An 11,160-nucleotide genomic window follows, 5' to 3' on the forward strand; every position below is an offset into this window, starting at 1 on the left:
AGCAAAAAGTGAGGGAGTATAGGATAAATTCCGAGTCTAAGGAAGAAAGAGGCTAAAGGATCCGAGCACTACTTATCCTGTACTAAAACCCAACCCGATTCCTCTTCCTGTAGCTCTGCTAGAGCCAATCTCTATTAAATAGCCTGAGTAGAAACGTGGATTTTGAGAGGAAGTGAAAGCAATGGTTGCAGTCTAAATGTAGAATATTACAGCACAGTGCAGGCCCTTTGGCCCAAGATGTTGTACTGACCTTTTAAACTACTCAAGATCAATCGAACCCTTCCTTCCTACACAGCCCTCCATTTTTCTATTATGTGTGTACCTATCCAAGAATTTCTTAAATGCCCCTAATGTATCTGCCTCTACACCATCCCTGGCAGGGTATTCCAAACACCTACCACCCTCTGTGTAAAGAGCTTACCTCTGACTTCCCCAAGGGCAGAATTGAAATGAGGTGAAGAATTCACGCTGTACATCTCACAGTTGGGAACTGAACAAAGTACTCAGCAGGATAAGTTAATAACTTAATAAAGACTGTAAATAGCTGAAGTCTGGGCTGATCCTTGCACAAGCTCACAAGTTACGTAAAACCTGACATTTTACTGACATTCCATTTATTCTTGCTCTCTTTCATTTGCCTGTTAACCAATTTTCAACATGATGTCTCTAGTTTTAAGAATCCCAAGTGTGATGTGAAATACTTCATAAAAATCCAAATTTACCACATTAGATGTGCAGGTATCCTTCTACCTTGTTGCTTACAGCTTCAATAAGCCCTTAATAGTCCTGTGAACATGCCTCTTGTATAATAATTGGATGCTCTTACTCCCATTCCAGTGTTACCTTCTCATATTCATCTTTTTTTAAGCTGCTTCAGCTCATATCAATAATATAATCTGTTATTAACACAAGTGATCAGTGATCTGAAAATGATGGGAGTAAGAGCATCCAATTAATATCATACAAGAGGCACGTTCACAAGACTATTAAGGGTTTCTTGAGGCTGTTAGCAACAAGATAGAAGGATACCTGCATATCTAATGTGGTAAATTTGGATTTTTATAAAGTATTTTACATCACACTCGGGATTCTTAAAAAGTTAACTCAGATTGAGATTTATTTATCACATGTACGTCGAAACGTACAGTGAAATGTGTCATTTGTGTTAACAGCCAACACACCCGAGAGTGTGCTGGCTGTTAACACAAATTTTGCCACACATTCTGCCGCCAGTGTACCAAGCCCATGCAGTTTGGTGGAACAAGACCGAACACGGCAAAACAGAATGTACCTAGCAACAAGGCAAGAACAGTGAAATAAGATGACATTCCTCACCACGCAAGTACACTGTCGTCTGACTCCAGGACAGGCCGTTGTCTTCGGCCTCCAGCCTCTAGTGGACTTGTGGATTCACAGACATTATTGCTTTGTTTCTAGGAACTGAACTGATCGTTGCAATGACAGTTAACATTTTAATTCCCAATCATAACTATTTATATCTGTAGTTTGAAGGGGAAACATCTTCTTTCTGTCTTCTCTTTAGTTTTCGAATTCTCAAGAGGATGAGGAGATTGACATGGACTCCGTTCACGATAGTCAGGCCTTTATATATCATCAACTGAACATACTGGAACGACCATCTACACCAGGTAGGAGAAACCGATACATTAATCATAACCGAAATGAAAGGGTTGTCTATCTTCTAAATGGAGAGAAAATGCAGAATACTGAGGCACAAAGGGACTTGGGAGTGCTTGTGTAGGATCCCCTAAAGGTTAATTTTCAGATTAAGTCTGTGGTGAGGAAGGCAAATTCAATGTTAGCATTCATTTCAAGAGGGCTAGAATATAAAAGCAAGGACGTAATGTTGAGACTTTTTAAAGCACTGGTGAGGCTTCACTTGGAGTATTGTGAGCAGTTTTGAACCCCCTTATCATAGAAAGGTTGTGATGAAACTGGAGAGGGTTCAAAGGAGGTTCATGAGGATGATTCCAGGGCTGAATGTCTAGCCATATGAAGAGTGTCTGATGGCTCTGGACCTGTATTTACTAAAATTCAGCAGAATGAGGGGTGACCTCATTTAAGCCTATCAAGTGGATGTGGAAAGGATGTTTTCTGTGGTGGGAGAGTCTAAGACCAGACGACACAGCCTCAGAATAAAGGGGCATCCTTTTAGAACAGAGTTGAGCAATTTCTTTAGCCAGAGAGTGCTGAATCTGGAATTCTTTGCCGCAGGCAGCTGTGGGGGCCAAGCCTTTATGTATATTTAAAGCAGAGGTTCATAGGTTCTTAATTGGTCAGGGCATAAAGGGATATGGGAAGAAGGCAGGAAATTAGGGCCGAGAGGAAAATTGAATCAGCCATGATGAAATGGCAGAGCAGACTCAAGGGGCCAAATTCTGCTCCTGTATCTTATGGTCTTATTAACAGGAAAAAAAGGTTGTCCTCAGTTATAGTAAGCTGATATGTGGAAGAATCTGTGTAGATGATTAGTAGACTCATTGTTCAAGCATGAACTTGTATGGTGGTCACATCAGTTAATATACAAAGTTTAGAGTCATTACTTATTGTAAAAAAACAAAGAAAAAAAATTCCCAAAAAATTGATAGCTGAAATGTATATGGAATGAATTACAAGAACTATTGTTTTTGCTGAATGAAGAGCTCCAACTCAGTCAAGTACATTGAGGCCAATGGATAATTGGAAAAACATCAGCTACCATTGGAACAAGATCTGGCTTGTAGTATGAATAGTGAAATACTTTGCCAATTATCCGCAGTCTGCAGCATATACAACAGACCAACTGAGAGTTCAATGGGCCACTGAAATTGCTTTCAATATAAATAATAGAATTTGTCATTTCTTTGGACTATTTCAGACTTCATTTCTGAAATGGAGAAAACATTGGGCCGATCTTTTGTTACTTGAAAAATTGTTACCCACCTGTGACTAGGCCATCAATGTTCTTTGTTCTACTATAGGTTCTGGCACAACTTTCCTCTGGTGACTTGACTGTAAGCAGGCAGCTGTTTCCCAGTGAAGCATGAGGTCTGTCTTAGCGCAGCCAGCCAGCTGAGCTGACAGAAATCTCTTTCACAGGTAGTGAGGTCCCACCACCCCAATGTCTTACTCACCTAGACTCACAAACTGTTCAAGGCTATTCATGTGATCAGGACCTTGATAGCATTCCTAGTCATGAACATTTAGACCATAAGACAAACGAGCAGAGTTAGGCTATTTGGCCCATTAGGTCTGCTTCGCATTTCAATCATGGCTGATTATTATCCTGCTCAGCCCCATTCTTTTGTCTTCTGCTCTGTGACTGTAACTGCGACACCCTTACTAATCAAGAACCCATCAACCTCTGCTTCAAATATACCCAGTGACTTGGGCTACACAGCAGTCTGTGGCAATGGATTGCTCAGATTCACCACCCTCTGGCTAAAGAAATTCCTGATCACCTCCCTTCTACAGGGACATCCTATTCTGAGGTTGTACCGTCTGGTCTTAGACTCTCCCACTACTGGAAACATCCTCCCCGCATCCACTCTATCTGGGCCTTTCAACGTTCAATAGGTTTCAATGAGATCCCCCCCCCATTCTTCTGAACTCCATTGAGTACAGGCTCAGAGCCATCAAATGCTCCTCATACGTTAACACTTTCATTCCTGGGATCACTGTGGGGCACCATAGTGGTGTAGCAGTTAGCCCGAAGTTATTACAGCTTGTGCCTTCGAAGTTCAATCCCGGCGTCTTCAGTGAGGAGTTTGTGCATCCTCCCCTTGGAACGTGTGGGTTTCCCCTAGGTGCTCCTGTTTTTCCCTACAGTCCAAAGACCTACAGGTTAGTAAATTCATTGATCATTGTAAACTGACCCATGGATTACCTACGGTTGCTGGGCAGTGCAGTTCAAAAGGCCAGAAGGGCTATTCCACATTGCATCTCTAAATAAATGAATAGTTCATTCTTGTAAACCTCCTCTGGACCGTCTCCAATGACAGCACCTCCTTTCTTAGAAATGGGGCCCAAAACTGTTCACAGTACTCCAAGTGGAGTCTGGTCAATGTCTTGTAAAAGCCACAGCATTACATCTTACTGTTATAATTGATAACATTTAGCACATACAAAAAATGTAATTACTTTGTCTTTGCATTTAAACTAAGTTTACACAAGCACTAAAATCAATTAAATAATTATGATTGACTTAAATTGTAAAACTACAACTGCTCATCTTTCTCCCAGCCATTGTCAATGCCTCTCATTCATTTGAATAATGACTTGGAACGTGGAGAATAAAATGTTACAGCGTGGCATGGGCTCTTCAGCCCACAATGTTGTGCTGACCCTTTAACCTACTCTAAAATCAATTTGAGCCTTCCCTCTTAAATAACCCTCCATTACTCAACATGCATGTCTATTCAAGAATTTCCTAAAGTCCCCTAATGCCTCTGCCACCACCCCTAGCAGCACGTCCCACACATTCGCCACCCACCCCCCGGCCCCCATAATTTCCTCCAATCAATTTAAAATTATGTCCTCTCATATTAGTTATTTCCACCCTTGGAAAAAGTCTCTGGCTATCTAACTTGTACATCTCACATCCTCCACTTTAAAGAGAAGAGCTTGAACTTGCTCAGCCTTTGTTCATAAGGCATCCTCTCCAGTTCGGGCAGCATCCTGGTAAATCTCCTCTTCACTCTCTCTAAAACTTCCACATCCTTTCTATAATGAGGGCAGAACTGAACACAAATGTGGTCCAACCAGGGTTTTATAGAGCTACAAGTTTACCTCTCAGCTCCACTGGTCTCAATCCACTGATTAGTGAAGACGAACACATCATATGCTTTCTTAGCCTTCTTATCATCCCTGGTGCCATGTTTAAACCAGCGCAAGCTCAGGGGCAGGTAATCCCAGTCAGAGATGGGCAGTATTAGGAGAGAGTGATGCTGCCCCCTTTGACCAGAAGGTCCTACAAGAGCAACATGTGTAGGAAGGTAGAAGATACAGCTGTGGCTTTACACCAGTGGAGACAGGGACTTTCATAGGGATGTGTGGTAAGACCCAGTGCTGGTAATGGTGCTGGGGTGGATGCTTATTTTTCCATTATTGTTATTGTGAACATCATTATCATCTACTGCACTCAATTTATGATGGTTCCTGTGTGCATCTGTGTGATTGATTGGTTGTCTGTTGACAGATTTTGTGCAGTTCTTCTTCTGTACATTTGATGGTGACTATTGAGTCCAAGTTGTAAGCGACATGGAAACCCACAATAAGGACATGGAAACTGTCCTGAATCCGATAGTGCGGCCACTGCTATAGCACTAAGAAATTTGTGTGGGAGAATTTTTAAAGTAGAAAACCTGTAGAACTGGGGAAACATGCACAAAATGCTGGGGGAGCTCAGCAAGTCAGCGGCATCTATGAAAATGAATAAACAGTCAACATTTCAGGCTGAGACTCTTCATTGGGACTGGAAAGGCAGGGAGAAGATGCCAGAATATAAAACATGAGGGGGTATGGGAGGGAGGACAAACTGGAAGGTGATAGGTGAAGCCATCTGGTTGGGAAAGGCAAAGGGCTGGAGAAGAAGGAAGAGGAAAGTGGACCATGGGAGAAAGGGAAATAGGAGGGACACCATAGGGAGATGATAGGCAGGTGAGGAGATTAGGCAAGAGCCCAGAATGGGGAGTATAAGAAGAGGAAAGTGGGGAGCGGAAAAGAAAAAAGAACACCGGAAGAAGAAAGCGATGTTCATGCCCTCAGGCTGGAGGTTAGTAGATGAAGAGTGGCCTCAGCACGGCTAAAGAGAAAGCCTTGGACTGACATGTCAGAATGGGAATGGGGATCGAAATTTAAATGGTTGGCCACTGAGAAATTCTGCTTTTGGAGGATGGTGCAAAGTGCTGGACAACCAGGGCAGTTCCACGCTCTCGACCTCAGAAGTCTGGGTCCAGTTGTAGGAGTAGTTGTCACAACTGGGGTCTTCCTTGATTGCAGTGGATGTACTTCTGTGACTTGCCATGCCCTTCGCTCTCCACGAAGCGTAACAGACCTGTCTTACTGGCTGTCAATCTCACCTGCTCAGTCTGCTAGAGCTGATGTTGCATGCTTGGACAATCTGTGTACATATTTGCATATTACATGTAATAAGTTTATCAGCAGATATTCAGTCAATCTGGATTGAAATATATGATAGTGAGTAAGAAATGATGAGCATAACACATCACTGTGTGTCTGTTATTTCCATAGGGAAAGAAACACCAGCTATAGAAACAGGCATGATTTCCATGCCAACTACCCCAGTTCCTTCACTTGGCAAAGAGTCAAGTTCGTCGAGGCATGGGGAACACCACCATCATCACCATCACGAGCACAAGAAAAAGAAGAAGAAGCATAAACACAAACATAAGCATAAACACAAACATGATGGGAAAGATAAAGAAAAAGACCTGTTTACTTTTTCAAACAGCCCAGCTAGTGGACGGTCTCTTAATTCTCCTTCGATTTCAGACTGAACGAAATGGTGAATTGGCCAAGCAGCCGGACAACCAAGCAAGAAAAAAAGGACCAAATGCGAGGCCACAGTGATAACCTCTGTGCCCACCTTTCCTAGAAACTAACGGTATTATGTAATGTACATGTACAAAATGAATATGTACCTCAACACACAGGTTTAGTTGACCTAAACTGCAGTTTGCTGGTTTCTCCAAACTTACCATCCTTGCTTTCACAAAGTGCTCAAAATCAACAACTTTTCCACCCCAGCCCCATTCTTGCATTTCCACGTAGCCATACACTGTTCTTTGAAAGTATAACTTTCCAGTGGTTTTACTGGCTTGTAGAACCTGCTGTGCATGGCACTTCCTGTTTTTGAGTCCTGCACAAGTTTGTTGGTGAGATGATGTTCATTGTAAACATGATACAATGAATTTAATTGGTACTAACCATGCAATGCAAGAAAACCTCAACTCAGAAATTCTTGAGCAAGTGTACTGTGGAAACTTGCACAAGGCAAGTGGTGAAATGCCATGGATCATCCTCGATATGCAGGTAGGTTGGAGCAGTGGACAGGAAACAGTGGTGGGTAACGCTGAAATAAGGAGAGGAGAAAATGTGGCATAGAATTTTACAGATTCTTGTTTTATTACATTTTTCTAATTCCCAGAAAAAGCCGTGAGGCCCAGTTAGCGGTAGTCTACCCCCAGTAATGAAGTGACCCTCCCCTCCTTTTCACTTATTTTAAAGATTGTTCCTAAGTGGCTGTCAATCTGTAATTGGCATTTGTGATATATTGCTAACGATGATGGTGCTGATTCTTTTTAGTTGCTTCTGAGGACTTGTGGAACATGGTCTTTTAAAGTATAAGAATCATTTGTAGTAAATACCAGGTTTTATAACAATGCCCTAGGGTCCATATAAGTTTGTACAATAAAGTGTTTTGTCTTCCATGATTGTGTCTGTTGTGAGTGCAAGTAACTTTTCTTTTCCTCATTGGCTAAATGTCCTTTCCTCCTCATTGTTTCGTTACCTTTTTGATTACTTCATTATAATTAAGTGTTACTTGTAATACTTGTTCACGAATAATATTGTACAAGACTTTAATTCAAACTTCATACTTTCCAATCTTGTTCAATAAGTAACTTCCTCATCATACATGGGAGGGAAAAAAAAACAGTTCACCCACAAATACACCCACAAATCTCGATTTTTCAGTAGTCCCCTTCCAGCCACTTGAGGTTTTCAAATAACATTTTTTACCTTCATTGAAATAGGAATAATGAAATTCCAAATCTGAAGTTGAACATTAAAACTGAAGAAACAGCAATTCATCAACTGGACATATTCCCATACATAACTTAACATTACCATTAGATCATTGTGAATGTGGCACACTGTATGTGCCCTAAATCTGAACAGGGATTAGAGTGTACTGAGTTGCGATATCAGTGATTTAAGTTTGTGCTGAGCATTATAACTTAGGGCTGTTAGAATGTCAACGATTTACCGTTGGACTCAAAAGTAAACATTTTTTATTTCCTTCACTCCAGGTATTACTATATTGTAATAAAGCTAAACATTCACATTACAGAGTTTTGTGCAGCTCTCTGTTAATTTAGATCTGGATTGTAGTCGGATACCAGTGTATCCGAAACACTAAGTGGAATTGTTGCTTTTTATTTATCATCTCAGCATCACAGATATCTGCTAAGTAGGCTCAATGAATCAGGAATTAAAAGCTTCTGCTCCTTTCTGCTTAACAATATAACTTTGAGTATTGCCTTATATAATGAAAATCCAAAACTATTCTTCTCTTTCTCCTCCTCCTCCTCCTTTTTCTTCCCATCCCATCACCCCCACTGGGGTATAAGCTGTCGACCAACAGCTCACCAGAGTCCTCTGTCCTGGGCCAACCTTTCAAGTTGTCCCCAGGTGTAGCCCATCTTCAAAGATCCTTCCTCTTCCAGGAACGAGATCTTTGGAGCTTCTGTTGGTGTTTCTGTAGCTCTGGGTTTTTATAGGGTGGGGTTGCTAGCTCCTTTGCCCAACCTTCCTCCTTTCACAGCCGGGCTGGGGACCGTCCATGGCAGAGTTAGAACCATGAATAAGTTTGCATACTTAAGAGTTAAGAAAATGATTTTATTTTGAGCATTTAGCTGTCTTTATGATGATAGAACTCATGGAGGTAATGGTGATAAGTAAAGAGAATCCGTTTCATGTGTTTATAGGAACGGGAACTAGAAGATGTGAATTTGTGACATTTAGTTTGGAAGTACATTATGACTATTTGAGTTTATAATTCAAGTACAATGCACCTACTGTATAAAATACAATGTAATATTGTTTATAAATTTATATGATCACTGATATTTGATGGAACTTGATGCTCCTTGTGTTGATAATGTCAAATATAACACAGCAAACTGACAGGTTTTCAATATGAAACATCAGTTCTTTTCCTCCCACAGATGCAGCTCTACTGCTCGGCCCATTGATTTCCTCAGCTGGTTATTGATCGCTATGTGTTTAATAGGTCAATTATTCTATAATAGTCTCCATGTCAAAGGTACAACTTAATGTCAGAGAAATGTATACAATATACATCCTGAAATGCTTTTCCTTCATAAGCATCCACAGAAACAGAGAAGTGCCCCAAAGAATGAACGACAGTTAAATGTGAGAACCCCAAAGATCCCCTTCCCAGTTCTCCCCTCCCGCGTGTAAGCGGCAGCGAGCAACAATCCCACCTTCCCCTCACTGGCAAAAAAAGCGCATTGGTACCGTCACCGAGCCAAAGCGTGAGCTAAGCAATAGCAAAGGCACAGACCAAAGTCTTCGCATTTCATCCGACACTCAACAAACCACAGGTTCTCTCCCTGGCAAGGGAGAGGGAGGTGTCCCCCATTTTCACAGCGAGCGGGAGACAAAACAAAATCCAGCTGGTTTACGATGTTAAAAGCCGGTATCATCACTTTTTTCGAGCTCTGTGTCCGAAGATCGCAAAGACCTCAGGTCTTTGGGCCCGCAGCGAAAGATTTTCCGGCCCCCCCAACCCTGATTCTCCCACTTCCAGAGCCCTGAGATCTTAGGATTCCGAACACGATCAAGACCCTCAGGCCAAACCCTTGGCATGTTGAATAACAGCCAGTCGTGGAACCCCAAGAATGGGTCCCATTCCCACAAAGAACCGAAGCCTGTGTGTAACTCCAGGTCAGGGTCTTCAAAAGAACCCTGAAAGGAAAAAATAAAGATATTAAAGGTGGAAATAGAGCTTTTCCAAAGATGCAAGCAAAGGAGTGGCCCAAAAATTCAGTTTGTACTCCTTTTTCTCTTTGACATAAAAGATCTTGTAGACTTTTATCATCTATTTGAGATCGTGAATGAATAGAATTTATTGGAGGAGTCTAGTACAAGAGGGCATGACTTAAGGATTGAAGGGTGCCCTTTCAGAACAGAAATGCAAAGAAATTTTTTTAGTCAGAGGGTGGTGAGTCTATGGAATTTGTTGCCACGGGCAGCAGTGGAAGCCAAGTCATTGGGTGTATTTAAGGCCGAGATTGATAGGTATCTGAGTAGCCAGGGCATCAAAGGTTATGGTGAGAAGGTGGGGGAGTGGGACTAAATGGGAGAATGGATCAGCTCATGATAAAATGGCGGAGCAGACTTGATGGGCCGAATGGCTGACCTGCTCCTTGGTCTTATGGTCTAAAATAAACTCAAGAACAAGCTTGTTTGTTCCATTATGAAGTGCATGAATAAATTGCTTTCTCTATTTAAACCTAGCCCAGCTGAGCGTCTGAACACTGAATTGGGCCAAATACAATCATTAGTTCCAACCTCCTTTATGTCATGGACAAATGCCATTAAGGGGTCCATGGATCCCAGGTTGGGAATGGGAGCCCATGGTTTAGATTTCTTCAAATATATGCTTTAATTGATGCAGTTAGTTAAATTTCATTCTCTATTTTCTATTCCTGGGCTCTTCACATCTTGGATTCATGTTGGATGTTGTACTGTTTCTTGATTAAGTAAAACAAGACCCTGTTGGACATTGATTGCCACAAGCCCGCTTCCCCTTGTTTGGTGTGGAGGCAGCTGGATCACCTCATTTGTAACAAGGACTAGGCCTCAAGCCGTGGGCTTGTGTTGTAGTGTGGTGTCCGGGCTTGGCTGGGTGTTTCCGCTCTTGTCGGTGCTGCCCTCCAGTGTTGGATTGGTGGAATTACTGTCTGGATTGCTGGGAACCATTAATTTACAGGATTTACCACTCGGTCTTGGGCTAAAAGTGTGTTTTCTTACCTGACTATGTTTTTTTTTCCCCTTCCTTTCAATTTTGAATGCGCATGTATGTTTTTGCTCCTTGGCCCCAGGGGAGCACTGTCTCATTCGGCTGTATTCACGTTATGTTTAAATGACAATTTGGTTTACTGTGTGGCTAATCCATCGTTTAATAACTGCTGAACTGATGATTGTATATTTTATTAATCATAAATTTGTTCAACAGTTGAGATCTAATTCATAGTCTGAAACAATCAGGCGCAGTTCACCTACAGCCTACAGTTGAAAAAAATCATGTGAAAGTTTTAGAACGGGTAAGGTTAAATGAAGTGGATACTTAGATCAGGAATACTGCAATCCATTTACTTGCAGTATTGTACA

The 11,160-nt window shown here is 41.7% G+C and overlaps 1 protein-coding gene across 2 annotated transcripts in view; it reads left to right on the top strand.

Moving 5' to 3' along the window:
- The window catches only part of taf2 (TAF2 RNA polymerase II, TATA box binding protein (TBP)-associated factor), a 130,487-nt gene extending 120,281 nt beyond the window's left edge, over positions 1-10,206 (top strand). Inside the window, exons 25-26 of one of the 2 annotated variants that reach the window (XM_063067037.1) lie at positions 1,544-1,649; positions 6,253-10,205. In XM_063067037.1, the coding sequence (XP_062923107.1) occupies positions 1,544-1,649; positions 6,253-6,518 (372 nt within the window). In that variant the 3' untranslated portion in view covers positions 6,519-10,205. Of the gene's footprint in view, positions 1-1,543; positions 1,650-6,252 lie in introns of both variants that reach the window. The other variant, XM_063067046.1, reaches the window with a different exon arrangement.
- The last annotated feature ends 954 nt before the right edge of the window (positions 10,207-11,160 follow it).

Source organism: Mobula hypostoma, chromosome 1 (genome assembly GCF_963921235.1).
Source record: "Mobula hypostoma chromosome 1, sMobHyp1.1, whole genome shotgun sequence".
Taxonomy (NCBI): Eukaryota; Metazoa; Chordata; class Chondrichthyes; order Myliobatiformes; family Myliobatidae; genus Mobula; species Mobula hypostoma.